This window comes from Acanthochromis polyacanthus, chromosome 3 (genome assembly GCF_021347895.1).
Source record: "Acanthochromis polyacanthus isolate Apoly-LR-REF ecotype Palm Island chromosome 3, KAUST_Apoly_ChrSc, whole genome shotgun sequence".
NCBI classification, from domain to species: Eukaryota; Metazoa; Chordata; class Actinopteri; family Pomacentridae; genus Acanthochromis; species Acanthochromis polyacanthus.
The window spans coordinates 21,595,666-21,613,555 of NC_067115.1; the positions used below are offsets into that span (position 1 = coordinate 21,595,666).

The following is a 17,890-nucleotide window of genomic DNA, read 5'->3' on the forward strand; positions in this document are numbered from 1 at the left end:
AACTGGGAGGAGGAGAGGAAAGAGGGGTATCTGTGATTTTTATGGGCTGCAGGGTGGCACACATTGCTGCAACAGTGTTGTGCTGCACTGCTGAAGCATTCATAAAGCAGCTTTTTCCAGATTTCATAGAGTACAGGACAGCCACAACTGCTATTTATACAGTTTTTCTCAAGTTATCATCCAACTAGGATTCAGTTAATGACAAATATTATTCATGAAGACTTTAGTACAGCTTGGATGCTCAACACTTTCCTTTACACCAGCATATAAAGCGAGATTTTATAATGAACCATAAAAGCAAAACAAAACGTGGACCACAAAACTCCAGTATACAAAGGTGAACAGAGATTTTCTTGTCCTTTAAATAATCAGACAGATTTTTATCTTTTACAGTCACTTGGAAGATGAAGCAGAATGTCTTGTTTTTTTTTTCTTTTTTCATTGTTTCAACTTGTGACCTGTGCAGCAGTTGTAAAGCATTTGCATATTGTTGTACAGGAACAATGAAGAGATGGTCTGAGTGGCTGTTTTGGGGAGAGGTGGAAGTTTTGTGTAAAAGTGGAAAAGAGGAATGAATTGAGCCATAGTGTCCAGAGTTTACCATTGTTGTTACAATCATACCAAAATCATTCATAAGAACACTGACTTTCCTGTTATTCAGATGATGCCATTATGTATTGTTCAGCCGCTTCAATCAAAGTGGCCACAATCTGAGATTTGGAAGCTCTGACTCGACCAAATATATATTCCAAGCAATTGTAATTTTTTAAAGTTGAATACCAAATCCACAGTCCCTATAGTCATTAATATCCCACAGTCCTGATCTTTTATTATTTCACTACTTTTTTCTGAGGATTTTTAATTAACTGGGGCAGACAGACTAAATTTGACCAAATGTTTGAATCAGTGACTACAAGCTGCCCAGTCCTGGAGGCAGTCAAGCAAAACCAAAGCAAAACATTCCCACCAATGAGCTTCATAGCTGGTATGAGGTTCCTCTCCTGAAAACCCGTATGTGGTTTGCACCAAACATGTCTACTGTTACTGACTAACCAGCTCCATGTTTGATTCATCTGTCTGAACACGTTACTTAAATGGACCTGTTCTCTGCCTGTATGTTTGGCAGCAAAGTTTTGTTCTAATGTTGCTTTTTGACAGCTCCTATCCATCAATCCGTCCTTGACCTATTTTTTCAAGCTTGTGACAAACTTTGATGTGCTGTTCACATTTGAAGGTTTTGTGTTTGTTTTGTTCTGGTTGTGTCTGCTTGTAATTTTACACTTAAACTTAATAATGTTAGGCTGACCTAAACTAGTTTGTCTGACATTTCATCTCATGAAAGTGGATTTTTTTTTTTCATTTCTCATGAACACAAGAGAGGACTCAGCCCACTGACAGCTCAGTCCTGTCTTGTGAAAGGAACTAGGAGTTTTCTAACTGCAGTGAAAGAAAAAGCTACTCCCCCATCCACAAACTGCACCGCCCAGTCTTATTTGACCCTCAGCAGGCAAACTGTGACATTTAGAAGATCCTTTTCAAACAAGGAGACAAAACATGGGCGGCTGCAATTCGAAGGATGTTGAACTGCCCCTACAACCTGTCTTTAAACCCGTCTTTAAATTTGATGGCAAGTTTTACAGGATTCCTGCTCTTTTCTATGAGAGAGAATGTAAGATTCTTATAGCTTTTGCAAAACAGAGAACAACTGTGGATGACAGCAGCTCCGAAATGCTGGTCATGAAAAGAGGAGAACTGAAGGAGGAAACCCCTAATGTGAAGACAATTGAGGTAATCATCCTAATTAACAGTTTTATTGCTTGTGAATATACAGTGTTGCTTTCAGATGCATCAAACTGCTTTATTTACACACCATTCGATCATATCTTTCTTCAGTGGTCAGAGCTCCAAAAGGTAAAAGAGGCAAAGATTGGTGGATACCGCCCTATGAATCCCTGCCCACTGTATGACAAAACCAGCAAAACCCTCTTCCTGTTCTTCATCTGTGTTGAGGGCGAAGTCTCAGAGCAGTGGCAGATAAAGAACAACACAAACAAAGCCCGTCTCTGCTACATCACCAGCAAAGATCTTGGACAAACCTGGACTGAACTTATTGATCTGACAAACTGCCTGAAATTGAAACTTGGGCCACTTTTGCTGTAGGTCCGGGCCACGGTCTTCAAACAGAGCAGGGAAGGTTGATTGTTCCACTCTATGCTTATACTTCTGGTATGAGCTGCTGCTGTCGCTGCTGTCGCTGCTTTAAGTGCTGCTGCTGTTGCTGTAGGGGCTGTGTTTCTTCTCATGCACTCTCCCTGTACAGTGATGATTCTGGTAAAAATTGGCAGTTTGGCCAACTATTTCAAGCAGAGTCAAATGAATGTCAAATGGCAGAGTTTTTTGATGAAAGCGGCAACAGCATCATCTACTGCAACGCTCGCACTGAGGGAGGATTTAGAGAGGAGCACGTCAGTGAGAGTAACGGACATGAGTTTTGCAAGCTGAGTGGTGTTCAAAAACTCGTGGAGACAGGCAAATACGGCTGTGAGGGAAGCTTGGTTTCTTTTCCAGAACAGAATGAAGATGTAAAAAATGATGAGAGCCAGAAAAAAAACAAGTGGCTGCTCTTCACCCACCCAAACGACAAGTCCAGGAGAGTTCGTCTGGGAGTGTATCTGAACAAAACACCTCGTGATCCAAACTCATGGAGCAAACCCTGGATCATCAGCAGTGGACCCAGTGGTTACTCAGACCTGGCTTACATCGGTGAGGGTTGGTTTGCTTGTCTGTTGGAGAGTGGGAAGAAGAAAGAAACGGAGCAGATAGCTTCTGTGGTTTTTAGCTACAATGAGCTCAAACAAGTCATTGGAGAGTAAAAGAAAATATTTGCTTTTATCCAATGCAAAGTCTTGATTGACTTTGATATCTATACAAAAAATGAAATGCAATATTTGTAGAGAACCTACTGTTGCTTAGTGTGTAAAATCTGTAAAAATGTGCGAATAAGAAACAAATGGAGCTATATGCTACTTTTACGTTAAAAATGAGGTTCTCCCACTTACAGGAAACAATACAAATACAAAGGATGCAGAAAAATTCTTCCTGATTTCAGATCATGTTAAACATTGACTCAAATCAATTTGGCTTATGTAGAAGACAAGTCTGTCAGTAACTTCAGATAAAGTTTTCTCATGAAACACGATTTCATTCAAATGTATGTGTTACGATGTATGTGTTCCAGTTTTTATTAAGGCACTGCTAGCTTAACACTGAAATTGTTACAACACTGATATATTAATACTATTGCTGTGCAATTAATGCACGACTTGTGAAGATCTGAACAAAGGGAAAGAGAGGATTCAAGCATCAGTCCCAGGCTCTGAGGACTGAATACATGAAGGTCATAGACAGGTCAAGCTGGAGGAGTACAGCCACACACACACACACACACACACACACACACACACACACACACACACACACACACCAAAACAGAGTGTTTCTGCTTTGTCTCACAGTATATTCCTATTTCCTCAAAATGTAACAACTAATTAAACTGCATTTTCAAAGTTTTTCAGGATTGCTAATCGTAACAAACCTCCATATTCGGTATCAACAGTAGCTGCAGCACATCACAGCTAACAAAGGAGAAGAACTGACAGGTTGAGAGCAGGAAATGTTATCAAGGAGGGTTCTTTTTTGGCTGCTGCAGATTGGATAAATCGTGTGCCAAGAGACATGGACATATCTGTACATCAACAAAGGGAGAACCAAGTCTAAACCACGGTTCCTTCTCACCATGTAACCATTCACATTTCACTATTTGAATGATATGTTTATGTTCTATAGCCAATCACATTGCACCACACTGAAAAAGATGTTGTGTTCCCATGAGACTTCATCCTTTTCTGGGAGGCTGTTCCAAACAGAGAAGGTCCTTGTACAAGATTTTTTGAGACACTGATATTAGAAAATAAAACAGCTTAATTGAAGAGAAGTTATTCATCTTCTGTATCAAATAAACAATTTATTGTAGAAAATAAAATGAAAATAAAAGCCAGGATGTTTATGGTGTCCTTTGTTTCATTTTCTTCTTTATTTTCTAACCAGCAGGAGACAAGGAGTTTAACCACCAGAATTTTATGTTTTAATGATTTCATTAGTGAGGTCAAACATTTAAGTTTCAACTTTCCAACTTGCAAAACATGTCTTTAATTTACAAAACTAGGTAGACAATAAATGTATTTTTGCAAGTTGGACACTGTGCAGGCGTAGTTTCTTGGACGTCCACCATGTGCAGGTGAAGAAGAAACGTCCACTGAAACCATCTTGTCTGTATAATAATCATTTAAAAATAAGACCGCATCTGATCAGGCACCATGGACTGCCCGATGGAGAATTCTCAACCAAAAAGAACCTCACAGTATAACACCATGAGCCCACTTATATAGGTTTGCGGTTGTTTGGAAAAACTCAGTTGTTATGGCGGACACAGACAGGAGAGTGGTTTAATAATGCCTTTATTTAAAACACAGGAAAAAATACAAAGAACTACAATTGGATACCAGAAATAAGAAAACCGGAAACGGACGTAGCCAAAAGGTGGAACAGATGTAGATACCAGGGCTGCCTGAACAGCACTTTCTGGACTCCGGATATTCTGCCCTGATTAATGATGAATATCCGAATATCTGGTTCGGATCGTAACGTCCGACGGCGGGGGACGGACAGAACATAACAGAACGGAGCGAGCCCCACATTACAATCAGTTTGCAATGTCCAACGGAGGCGGGGAGTGCGCGAATTGACGAGCTGATTGAATGGCTCTCATCTGCTTGTTCTGCTAATTATTAATCAGCCACACCTGCTGCCAAGCCTCTGTGCCAACGCACACCTAGGACAGAGAGAGACCAGGGCCCCCTTGGGGGAGGGGGGGTGGGGGGGTGGTGAGGTGCGGGGATCTGGTGGGGGCCGGGGCGGGCGGGGTTGGGGCTTGGGTGGTGGGTGGGTCCTCTTGCCCGGGGGGGGGCACCCCCTGTCGGCTTGGGGTCCTTCACACTTGCATGTGCATGTTTGATCAGGTCTCACCAGCTCCTGTCGAGTTCCACTGTTGAGCAGTGATGGGACCCACCAGAATGTGCAGAGACTCTCTTCAGAGTCCAAACACACTAAACCCACTCTCCTTTTCTTTAGTATCTTCTTCTGGCCTATTCCACTCTCTATGACATGACACCCACAACTATGGTGTTCAGTACTGTTTGGTTATTTATTCATTTGTTTATTTTTTTGTTTGGTTTTTCTGTTTTTTCGGTGTGTGTGTTTGTCTTATTAATGGGTAATTAATAGTCGAGAATAACACAACACCTGAAATTCTTCAGATGTAATAGCACTGCTTGCTAGTCCCTGTCCGTCCTGTTTCGTCCTGTCCACCCTTTGTTTCCCTTCACGTCACCACTGAGGTGTAGCACTGCCCTCCCTGGCTCTTAACAGGGAATTCTAATAAAGAATGTCAGCTTAGCTTTCAGGGAGGGCTGGTGATGGTCACACGCATGCACGCAATAATAAAATATTTGGCTGCAAGATGTGTGCAGATGTAGATTCTCTTACATCCATGATGTGCAGGTGAAGAAGAAACGTCCTCTGAACCCATCTTGTCTGTATAATAATAATTTTATTTAAAAATAAGACCGCATCTGATCAGGCACCATGGACTGTCCGATGGAGAATTCTCAACCAAAAAGAACCTCACAGAATGACACTATGAGCTTACTTACATATGTAACCCTTTTGTCAGCCGGCTCGTTAATGTAAATGGACTAGTTACTAAATCCTAAATGCTTTTTCCCTTCCTTAACTATTTTTTTTGACAAAAGAGACATTCCAGTGTATGAAAAACAGTGTCTAGGGTTAAATATGATTCTCTTCTGCTTTAAAATCACCACCCTGAGGCTTCCCAGAATCAATAATCAACAAATAAACCAATAAAATTAAAATGTCACCAGTTAACTTAAAAATGTTTTTTACAGTGTACTGTTTAAGCGAAAATGAAAATGATAACCACACACACAATAGCTGTAGCTTTTAAATTCTGGCATGTATTCAAATGATTGAACAAGGAGAAAAACAATACAATATAAGGTGGATTAATAAAGAATAATTGGTTTAACCTCGGCTGAGGGAAAGTTTAGTTTTTTTCTGTGAGTGCACTCTTTGGTTCTTTTAAGCAAGCTTGCTGTTTAAACCGTTGGCGCGCGTTGGAGCTCTTTTCTGGGAAAACGACTTAAAAGCAATAATCCTACCAGTTCAGAGTGGAAAGAAACCTTGTCCTCACGACCATTTTAGCAACCGGGTGCAGCAGAATCTCTCTCCCTCTCGACGTCCTGGACACAGGTGAGTGTTGATCCCTTTGGCGGCGACACCGTCTCCTCTCACTGGCCGACTCCCGACAAGGATGATGATCCGCTCTGACGCAGCAGCGTTAGCTTCACGGTTAGCCTCACTTAGCTCGTGCAGTTCGGTCCCTGCAGCGCCACTTCTCGCTCTCTCTCTTCTGGTGCAGGACGTTCACAAACTCCGCAGCAGTCCACAGAAACGAGGGGTGCTGAACCAGGTTTATTTTGACTGAGCTGTGAAGACTTTTTCTGGTCGTTCTCTCAAGCTCATGCCGCCATCACACATGTGCAGAAAAAAAACTCCTCTCGCTTCTCTTCCGGTTTCCCAACTGTTTTTTCTTCGGCGTTTCTGCTCACGTTTCTTCTTCTATGTTTTCAGTCCAGTGAAACATACACCATCATAATGAAATGATAAAAGATGTAACATGTTTTGTTTTTTTAGCTTGTAACGAAATTATGAATTTATTAACATCTGCAAACCTTTTAATATTTATGCAAAATGCAAGTTTTTTAACCTGAACGAATGAAATAATTATACTTTTAATCATGTAGTAAAACACATTAAATGAATCAGTGCTTTGTTCTGTAATAAAACACATCCTGCAAATAAAGTAAAAAAATACATTGATATACAAAATCAGGATACTACACATAGGTTTGTGGTTGTTTGTAAAAACTCAGTATGGTCTCTTGTTATCAAAGCCCCATTGATTAGACAAAGAGTCTAATCGATTACAAAATCACATTTTTTAGGCTCTGGGCTGTAATATAATAACCCAGAGCCTAAAAAATGTGATTTTGTTCTTCTAATAGTTTTAATCTGTTGGTTTGCGAAGGATACGTCTCATTAAAGAAAACAATACACCTGTCATTTGTTGAAAATTTTATCTGTCTGCTTAGCTGTGCTGACGTCGAACAGTGAGGGCAGAACACATACACACAAAATTAACATAGTTATAGTAAATGAATAACGATGACTATAATTTTTATCTCAGTCTGAACAAGTGCAACCCTTCAGACGAAACAAAAAAAACTAAGACAAACTTTGTGCAACTGGCCACATTAGTTATGTTGGAACAAGCTGCCCAGTCCTGGAGGCAGTCAAGCAAAACCGAAGCAAAACATTTCCTGGTTTCCTTCTTTTGGTATGAGGTTTCTCTCCTGAAAACCCGAACGTGGTTTGCACCAAACATGTCTACTGTTACTGACTAACCAGCTCCATGTTTGATTCATCTGTCTGAACACGTTACTTAAATGGACCTGTTCTCTGCCTGTATGTTTGGCAGCAAAGGACAGTTTTGTTCTAATGTTGCTTTCTGACAGCTCCTATCCATCCATCCGTCCTTCACCTATTTTTTCAAACTTTGATGTGCTGCTCACATTTGAAGATTTTGTGTTTGTTATGATCTGGTTGTCTGCCTGTAATTTTAACTTAAACTTAAAAATGTTAGGCTGACCTAAACTAGTTTTTCTGACATTTCTCATGAAAGTTGACTTTAATTTTCAATTCTTTTTTTCAGCACACTGACAAATGAGTCCTTTTCTTGTGAAAGAAACTCAAAGTTTTTTTGTTTTTTTTTACTGCAGCGAAAGTAAAAGCTCTTCCCCCATCCTTACATGGCACCGCCCAGTCTTATTTAATCCTCAGCAGGTAAACTGCGACGATTACAAGATCCTTCTTAAACAAGGGGACCAAACATGGGCAACGTAACTTCAAGGAATGTTCCACCGCAGCAACAAACTGTCTTTCATAGAAAGTTTTACAGGATTCCTGCTCTTTTCTGCGAGAGAGAAAGTAAAACTCTTCTGGCTTTTGCAGAGCAGAGAACGGCTGAAGATGACACAAGCTCCGAAATGCTGGTAATGAAAAGAGGAGAACTGAAGGAGGAAACCCCTAATAAGAAGAAAATCAAGGTAATCATCCTAATTAACAATTTCATTGCTTGTGAATATACAGTGTTGCTTTTCAGATCAAACTGCTTTATTTACACACCATTTGATCATATCTTTCTTCAGTGGTCAGAGTTTCAACCAGTTAAAGAGGCAAAGATTGATGGATACCGCCCTATGAATCCCTGCCCACTGTATGATATAAACAGGAAAGTCCTTTTCCTGTTTTTCATCTGTGTTGAAGGCACCGTCTCAGAGCAGCAGCAGAAAAACTGCCACACAAACAAAGCCCGTCTCTGCTACATCACCAGCAAAGATCTTGGACAAACCTGGACTGAACTTACTGATCTGACTGACAAACTGCCTGAAACTTGGGACACTTTTGCTGTAGGTCCAGGCCACGGTCTTCAAATAGAGAATGGAAGGTTGATTGTTCCACTCCATGCTTATACTTCTGTCAAGAAATCTTGCTGTGTTTCTGATCAGATGCCGTCTTATCGTGCACTCTCCCTGTACAGTGATGATTCTGGTAAAACTTGGCAGTTTGGTAAAATGTTTGAAGCAGAGTCAAATGAATGTCAAATGGCAGAGTTTTTTGATAAAAGCGGCAAAAGCATCATCTACTGCAACGCTCGCACTGAGGGAGGATTTAGAGAGGAGCATGTCAGTGAGGATAACGGACATACGTTTTCCAAGCTGAGTGGTGCTCAAAAGCTCGTGGAGACGGGCAGTGGCTGTGAGGGAAGTGTGGTCTCTTTTCCAGCTCAGAATGAAGATGTAACAAATGATCAGAGTCAGAAAAACAAATGGCTGCTCTTCACCCACCCAAGTCACCAGTCAAACAGGGTTAGTTTGGGAGTGTATCTGAACAAAACACTATGTGAACAAAAGTCATGGAGCAAAAAGTCACGGAGCAGAAAGTCATGGAGCAAACCCTGGATCATCAGCAGTGGACCCAGTGGTTACTCAGACCTGGCTTACATTGGTGAGGGTTGGTTTGCTTGTCTGTTGGAGAGTGGGGAGAAGAAAGAAACGGAGCAGATAGCTTCTGTGGTTTTTAGCTACAATGAGCTCAAACAAGTCATTGGAGAGTAAAAGAAAATATTTGCTTTTATCCAGTGCAAGGGCTTGTTTGATTTTGATATCTGTACAAAAAGATGCAATATTTGTAGAGATCCTACTGTTGCTTAGTGTGTAATATCTGTGAAAATGTGTTAGTAAGAAACAAATTTGGCCATATGCTACTTTTACAATAACAGTGAGATTCTCCCACTTACAGGAAACACTGCTGTTGTGGAGATTTCAACTAATCAATAAACACCATACAGTCAGGATCATTGTTTCACGATCAAGTCTCACTACTTTTACATTTTTTCATGTGACACAGCAATGCTTCTCCTTTATCTTTGCTAGAATTAATTTCCACTACAACACATAATATTTAATCGTCTATTAAAAGAAAAAAAATGCATTTCTTACTGCAAATAAAATTCAAGGTCAAGGTGTCTTGGAATTTGTCTTAAACATAGAGGTCTGTTGTGTTAGGATTTGTTTTTAGTTTTTCATTTTTATGTTTTTTAAGGCACTTCTAGCTGAACACTGAAATTGATATCACATATTAGTATTAAAATATTGATATTAATAACCATTTGTTGTGTAATTAATGGATGCGTTGTGTTGACCTGAGTAGAGGGAGAGCATCAACCCCAGGTTCTGAAGCGTTAAATAAACGATGAAAACAGACAGGTCAAGCTGTCACACATAAAGACACCAAAAAGACAGAGGGATTGGCTTTGCTCCACAGTATGTTCCTTTTCCTTATAAGGTAAAAAGTAATCGTACTGAAACTGCTAACCTCAAGGTTGTTTAAGGGTGGAAACCATCATAATCCTCCCTATGAGATAGCGGCATCACATCACAGCTAACAAAGGATTAAGACTAACAGGTAGAGAGCAGGAAGAGGTTCCTAGAAGGGTTTCTTTTTACAAGGTGCGGTTCCTGGAGACTGGTTGAATTATGTGCCAGGAGATATGGACATATCTGTGCACCAGCTAATGGGAGAACTAAATCTAAACCACCGTTTATCCCCACCTGAGACACTAATATTAAAAAATAAACAGCTTCATTGGAGAGAAGTGGTTTGTCTTCTATCTCAAAAAATTAACATGCTCAGCAGTTGCACAGACAACACATACCACTCACACAAAAATAAAATAAACATTCAGAATAAAATACATTTAAAAAATAAGAGACATAAAAGTGCAATGCATTATCACAGTGGTTAAAACAAAGTGCAATGTGCAAATGCAGCATTATGTAGATAAAAATAACACAGACACACCCCTTACACTGTTAGACACAGGGTTATGACCTTACTGGCTTCCTGTCTTTCTTTCATCCCAGGTAATCTGTTCATGAATGAGCTTCACTGACAGAGGGATGAATGAGTGTTTGTACCTGTTGTGTTTACGTAGTGGAATTAAGTAGAGTGTATTTGGGGTACAGTACCTGAGAGGCATCTGATTTTAAAAAACAAACAAACAACTGTCTGCTTGTCTGAGGGTCATTTGTTCAAACCGGGCTTGGGGAGTTAGAGGTGCTGGACGACCGATGACTTTCCCTGCTGCCTTTAACAGATTAGCTATCTGAGCTTTTGATTAACAGTCAAATTTCTGAACCAGCTGGTAATGCCATATCGCAACACAGACTCAGTTGTTGCACTGTAAAAAATCCACATAATATTTTTACAGACACCAAACAGCCCGAGTCAATAGAGGAAATGCAGACACTGTTGGATTCCAGCACAGACACTTGCCACTTGCGTATGCTGGCTTAAGTCATTATTGATATTCTCACCTAGGTATTTGTATGACCTGACCTACTCAGTGTCGTACCCATGTATGGCCACAGAGCTGTGATCTCCCGTTGCCCTGGGGTCCACTAGCATCTCCACTGTTTTTCCTGCATTGATCTGCAGTTGGTGAGCATCACACCAGTTAACGAAACCATCCACTCCAGATCCAGGTGAGAGCCACCAGCCTAAAATCGTTGTTCACCTGGGGGCATGTATTTTTAGGAACTAGAATGATGATTGATCTTTTCCAGAGCTCTGGTACTGAATGACAATCAACGGAGAGCTGGAAGCGTTGATGCCAAGCTGTAGTGAGTTTCTCTGCAAATGTTTTTAAAAGAAAAGCAGACCTGTCCCTTTGTTAGATTGTAATGATTTAAAAATCTGAGTAACTGATTTCTGTTCCATTAAAATTCTGTCCTTGTGCTCATTACAACTAACCCACTCTAAAGTTTCCCTGCAGTCCTCCTGATGATTCGTTTCAAAACACAGATAAAAGTCATTCAGCTCATTGGCTTTTGGACTGTCATCATTGGAAGACACTGGCTTTTTTTATGTGTCCATATTGGTCATGCCACAAATAGAGTCCCACAGTATTTTGGTGTTGGACCTGGAAAAATCTCATTCTGCCTGTTCCTTGTGTTACAGCTGAGCTACTCTCATCCTCTGGTTTAAGTCGTTTTGTGTGGCTCAAACACAGTTTACTCCAAAATGCTACAGTGAAATGAGTTGAAAACTACCACAGAGGTAGTTGAGGACATGTAGAACAAGAATCTGGTGGAGGTTGCAGAAAACAATTTCATTTATTTATTTATTTTATTAATATTTTAATTTGCCCATGAAAGAAAGTTTTATCCTGCATGCGGTCTGTCACTTCAGCAACAGATTAATCCAAAATGTTACAGTGAATCAAGTTGAAAATTACACCAGAAGTAGTTGAGGACGTGTAGAACAACAATCTGGTGAAGTTTGCAGAAAACATTTAGTTTTTGTTTTTTTAATTATTAATTGAATTAGTTTAAGACGTGTGCCTGAATGCCCCACAAAGCGGCTTCTTCGCTTTACCGTATGAAGCGTTGTAAACGCGCACTCTATTTTAAAGCGCAGCTGGCAATGTCTCACGTGTGAACCCATCATCCTGTGTGAACCATGTGTCTGTAAAAGCCATTAAACCAGACTCACAGAATTCGTAGCAGGCTCCAGCCTGTAGGCGCAGCTTGTCCAGTTTGTTTGTAAGCGAGTGAGGGTTGGCAGAGGCATAGATATGAATTTATATATGGGCAGCGGTACCTTGGTGGCTCTACAGATGCGTCGCCTCACACTGCTCCTCTTCCCTCACTTCCTGAGTCTCCTGCCTCGGCAATGATCCGGTCGGTAGCATCATAGCAACTCCCCCGGAACGTCGTCCGGCAGGCCTGAAGGTGGCAGAATTCCTTGGTCCAGTAAGGCCAACCATAGATATATACAAACACTAGATGGCTCATGAGCGCTGTCAGCCTATGGGGAGCGACGTCGCCACATGGCGGCCATCTTGGGACAGGGCTGCTCGATCACTCATAACATTAAAGTCAATGGAGCATGGATTTTAAAATCACTGTAGATTGCTCAATTTTCAATCGATTTTAGAACAGCTTGGTTTGTTATAAACGTCAGAGATGTACTTCTTTTACTGCTTACATAAGAATAATTAAAACCATTGAATTCATATAATAATGAACACAGATATCATCTTTTTTCAGCATAAATGGATGTAAATGTAATTTTATTATTTAGCATTGCACTTCTTTATTACTATTAGCTTTCTAATGCACAGATAAAAACAAAGCTCAAACAAAATCAATGCACAACAAACAGAGATGTTGTCTTTTCTTTTCATGAACCTGGTGCCTACATTACCCACAATGCATTTTGGCTGCAGGCTAACTAATCCAGGCATAGATGTATACAAACAATAAGTCTAAGGTCTCAATCGGAGTCTCTTAACCAGCAAATAAATACAACCACAACCACAAAGAATGTAATTTCACCTAAAGATTATGTTCTCAAAAAACGTTGGTCTCAGGAAAACCTAATAATTGAAAATCAGATTGTGAGTAACACCATCTTCAATGTGAGTAGCCAGGCAGAAAAGACACACAACTATGCCGCATTTTTCAAAACGAAAAGCTGCGATTTCGGAATTGAGCCTGAATCATAGCCACGTTAGTAAGGCTTGTAATAAACTAAACCGTTTGTAAATCAATCAAGAATTGAGCGAATTATGAATGTTAAAGTGAGGAAATCATCCACCTTACCATTGACTACAGTACAGTGCGCCAGAGCAGTCCCCTGTCCCAAGATGGCCGCCAAGTGACGCCGCCGCAGACTCCATCTTGAGACATCTAGCGTTTGTATATATCTATGAGGCCAACAGTTCAGTTTGGCTATACGCTAGCCTCCCAGAGCTAGCAGCCCTGCTGGCAAAGCAGTGGGCTATCCGGCTTGACAGCACTAGACATACCAATGCTAGCAGCAGCGCCGTGCAGCTCCCATTCTGCCCCCAACACAGTTCAAAGCATGAGCTTGATGCATTGCACATTTAGTCCACTGTTGACAAGTGGTAGGCAGGACAAAAAACACAAATGTCACTAAGAGACACACAGAACACACACCATGCAAGAGAAGCCCTCCTTCACGTGACGAGCAGAGCAGCACCATGTTGTACAACAGATGGTATTTTTAGGTTAAAACAAGTTTTGACTGACAGTGTAGGTTAGATGCAGGGTGTGTGAAAGATGAGGAATTAACAGAATCACTGGGGGCCACTGAACATGTTGGATTTGCACTCACTTGGGTACAAAAGTTATTCATTTACAATGAATAACTGTAACTACAGTTATCTCAGCTGGAACAGGTGCAACCTTTCAGGTTTAAAAAAAGAACTAAGACAAACTTTATGCAAGTGGCTGCTTTTTGACTGCATTTTCATATATATATATATATATATGAAGTTGTTTCTGCTGCCTCTGCCTCAGTCTCACTTTTCCTTCCTCTGTTGTTTTCCTTCATTTCTCTTTCCTGCCAACCATAGTTTGGTCTGATCACAGCGGTATGAATGCAGAAATGCACTGCTTTCAGTCAAAATCACTTCTATTCTGAGGTGTTTATTTTTGCTGAATCAGCTCCTTCACTTTGTTTATTGGAGAGAAAAAAAAGAGCTCAAATTAGTCACTTTAAATTCAGTGAAAGCTGTTGATGTGAATATATTTGGATAAAGTGTAAAGCAGAGGTTTGTTTGATCGAAATATATTCCATAATAATCACAACTTCTGATCCCTTCATCTCCCCCGTCTCCCTCTCGTGTCCCTGGCTTGGGTCTCCAGCACCTGTCAGCTCCACTGTTTTTATGAGCACTGGAGGCAGGAGTGGATGCAGAACAGCAGAGTAGAGCAGTCTGGAGGGAGAAGCAGAGAACTGGGAGGAGGAGAGGAAAGAGGGGTATCTGTGAGTTTTATGGGCTGCAGGGTGGCACACATTGCTGCAACAGTGTTGTGCTGCACTGCTGAAGCATTCATAAAGCAGCTTTTCCAGATTTCATACAGTACAGGACAGCCACAACTGCTATTCATACAATTTTTCTCAAGTTATCATCCAACTAGGATTCATCTCTCCATCATCTGTACCCCGCTTAATCCTCATTAGGGTTGTGATGGTGCCCAGCTGACTTAGGGTGAATGCAGGGACACCCTGGACAGGTCACCAGGCTATCACAGGGCTACATATAGAGACAAACAATCACACTCACATTCATACCTATATGGACAATTTAGAGTTATCAATTAACCTCAGCATGTTTTTGGGCTGTGGGAGGAAGCCGGAGTAACCAAAGAAAACCCACGCTGCACAGGGAGAACATGCAAACTCCATGCAGAAAGATCCCAGTCTCAGGCTGGTACGGGAACTGGGGATCTTCTAGCTACCAGCAGATAGTACTAACCACCCAGCCACTAGCTAGGATTCAGTCAATGATGAAAATTATTCATGAATACGTAAGTACATCTTGGATGCTCAACACTTTCCTTTACACCAGTATGTAACAAGTGAAACTTTATAATGAAGCATAAAAGCAAAATAAAACGTGGACCACAAAACTCCAGTATACAAAGCTGAACAGAGATTTTCTTGTCCTTTAAATAATCAGACAGATTTTTAACTTTTACAGTCACTTGGAAAATGAAGCAGAATGTCTTTTTTTTTTTTCTTTTTTCATTGTTTCACCTTGTGACCTGTGCAGCAGTTGTAAAGCATTTGCATATTGTTGTATAGGAACAATGAAGAGATGGTCTGAGTGGCTGTTTTGGGGAAGGGTGGAAATTTTTTGGGAAAGTGAAAAAGAGGAATGAATTGAGCCATGGTGTCTAGAGTTTACCATTGTTGGTACAATCATACCAAAATCATTTATAAGAACTAGCCGTGCTTGACGTCTTCTGCTGTAACACTAGCAGCATGTTCATCAAGAAGTAAGAAGCAGCGACTGACTTTATTCAGATGATGCCATCATGTATTGTTCAGCCACTTCAATCGAAGTGGCCACAATCTGAGATTTGGAAGCTCTGACTTGACCAAATATATATTCCAAGCAATTGTAATTTTTTAAAGTTGAATACCAAATCCACAGTCCCTATAGTCTTTAATATCCCACAGTCCTGAGCTTTTATTATTTCACTACTTTTTTCTAATGATTTTTAATTATCTATCTATCAAGTTTGATGTGCTGCTTACATTTGAAGATTTTGTGTTTGTTGTGTTCTGGTTGTGTCTGCTTGTAAATTTACACCTAAACTTAATAATGTTAGGCTGACCTAAACTTGTTTTTCTGACATTCCTCATGAAAGTGGATTTTTTTTTCATTTCTCATGAGCAGAACAGAGGATTCAGCCCACTGACAGCTGAGTCCTTTCTTGTGAAAGGGACCAGGGTTGTTTTTTACTGCAGCGGAAGAAAAAGCTCCTCCCCTTCCGTGAACTGCACCGCCCAGTCTTATGTAACCCTCAGCAGGCAAACTGCACCGCTGCAACTCTTTCATTTTAATCTATTCCAAGATTATTTGTAAACAAGGAGACCAAACATGGGCGACGTGACTTTATGGAATGTTCAACTGCAGCAACAAACTGTCTTTAAATCTAATGGCTGGGTTTACAGGATTCCTGCTCTTTTCTGTGAGACAGAAAGTGAAACTCTTCTGGCTTTTGCAGAGCAAAGGAGAACTGAAGATGACAGCAGCTCCAAAATGCTGGTAATGAAAAGAGGAGAACTGAAGGAGGAAACCCCTAATGTGAAGACAATTGAGGTAATCATCCTAATTAACAGTTTTATTGCTTGTGAATATACAGTGTTGCTTTCAGATGCATCAAACTGCTTTATTTACACACCATTCGATCATATCTTTCTTCAGTGGTCAGAGCTCCGAGAGGTAAAAGAGGCAAAGATTGATGGATACCGCCCTATGAATCCCTGCCCGCTGTATGACAAAACCAGCAAAACCCTCTTCCTGTTCTTTATCTGTGTTGAAGGCACCGTCTCAGAGCAGCGGCAGATAAACTGCTACACAAACAAAGCCCGTCTCTGCTACATCACCAGCAAAGATCTTGGACAAACCTGGACTGAACTTACTGATCTGACTGACAAACTGCCTGAAATTAAAACTTGGGCCACTTTTGCTGTAGGTCCGGGCCACGGTCTTCAAACAGAGCAGGGAAGGTTGATTGTTCCAATCCATGCTTATACTTCTGGTATGAACTCCTGCTGCCGCTTGTCTAAGAGCTGTGCTCCTTTTGCACTCTCCCTGTACAGTGATGATTCTGGTAAAAATTGGCAGTTTGGCCAAATGTTTCAAGAAAAATCCATTGAATGTCAAATGGCAGAGTTTTTTGATGAAAGCGGCAACAGCATCATCTACTGCAACGCTCGCACTGAGGGAGGATTTAGAGAGGAGCACGTCAGTGAGAGTAACGGACATGAGTTTTGCAAGCTGAGTGGTGTTCAAAAGCTCATGGAGACGGGCTTTGGCTGTCAGGGAAGCTTGGTTTCTTTTCCATCTCAGAATGAAGATGTAGCGAATGATGAGAGCCAGAAAAAAAACAAGTGGCTGCTCTTCACCCACCCAAGTCACCAGTGCCGCAGGGTTAGTCTGGGAGTGTATCTGAACAAAACACCACGTGATCCAAACTCATGGAGCAAACCCTGGATCATCAGCAGTGGACCCAGTGGTTACTCAGACCTGGCTTACATTGGTGAGGGTTGGTTTGCTTGTCTGTTGGAGAGTGGGGAGAAGAAAGAAACGGAGCAGATAGCTTCTGTGGTTTTTAGCTACAATGAGCTCAAACAAGTCATTGGAGAGTAAAAGAAAATCTTTGCTCTGTACAAAAAGATGCAATATTTGTAGAGAACCTACTGTTGCTTAGTGTGTAAAATGTGTAAAAGTGTGTTAGTAAGAAACAAATGGGGCCATATGCTACTTTAATATTAACAATGAGGTTCTCCTACTTACAGGAAGCAATACAAATACAAAGGCAGAAGGAAAATTCTTCTTCCTGTTTTCAGATCATGTTAAACATTGACTCAAATCAACTGACTAATGTGGAAAACAAAGCTGTCTCTAATGTTAGATCAAGTTTCCATTCAAATGTATGCAGCATTATTGTAAAAAATAAAATGAATGTAAAATCCAGAAAATTCATTGTGTTCATTGTGTCATTTTATTTTGCATAAGTGTTTGTCT

The 17,890-nt window shown here is 40.8% G+C and overlaps 2 protein-coding genes across 3 annotated transcripts; both read left to right on the plus strand.

Annotated features, from left to right (window-relative positions):
- Nucleotides 1-1,694: 1,694 nt before the first annotated feature.
- On the plus strand, nucleotides 1,695-17,844 carry LOC110948861 (sialidase-4-like). Of its 2 annotated transcripts, none has more exons than XM_051945920.1 (2): nucleotides 1,695-1,788; nucleotides 16,565-17,844. In XM_051945920.1, the coding sequence occupies exons 1-2, from the start codon at nucleotides 1,729-1,731 to the stop codon at nucleotides 17,510-17,512; spliced, it is 1,008 nt and encodes a 335-aa protein (XP_051801880.1). In that variant the 5' UTR covers nucleotides 1,695-1,728; the 3' UTR covers nucleotides 17,513-17,844. The 2 variants fall into 2 exon arrangements, with proteins under 2 accessions (XP_051801880.1, XP_051801881.1); XM_051945921.1 differs by lacking the exon at nucleotides 1,695-1,788 and adding an exon at nucleotides 16,129-16,459.
- LOC110948860 (sialidase-4-like) lies at nucleotides 8,064-10,003 on the plus strand. Its single transcript, XM_022190596.2, has 2 exons — nucleotides 8,064-8,303; nucleotides 8,406-10,003. Exons 1-2 carry the CDS (start codon nucleotides 8,088-8,090, stop codon nucleotides 9,372-9,374), a joined length of 1,185 nt encoding a protein of 394 aa, XP_022046288.2. The 5' UTR covers nucleotides 8,064-8,087; the 3' UTR covers nucleotides 9,375-10,003.
- Nucleotides 17,845-17,890: the final 46 nt, after the last annotated feature.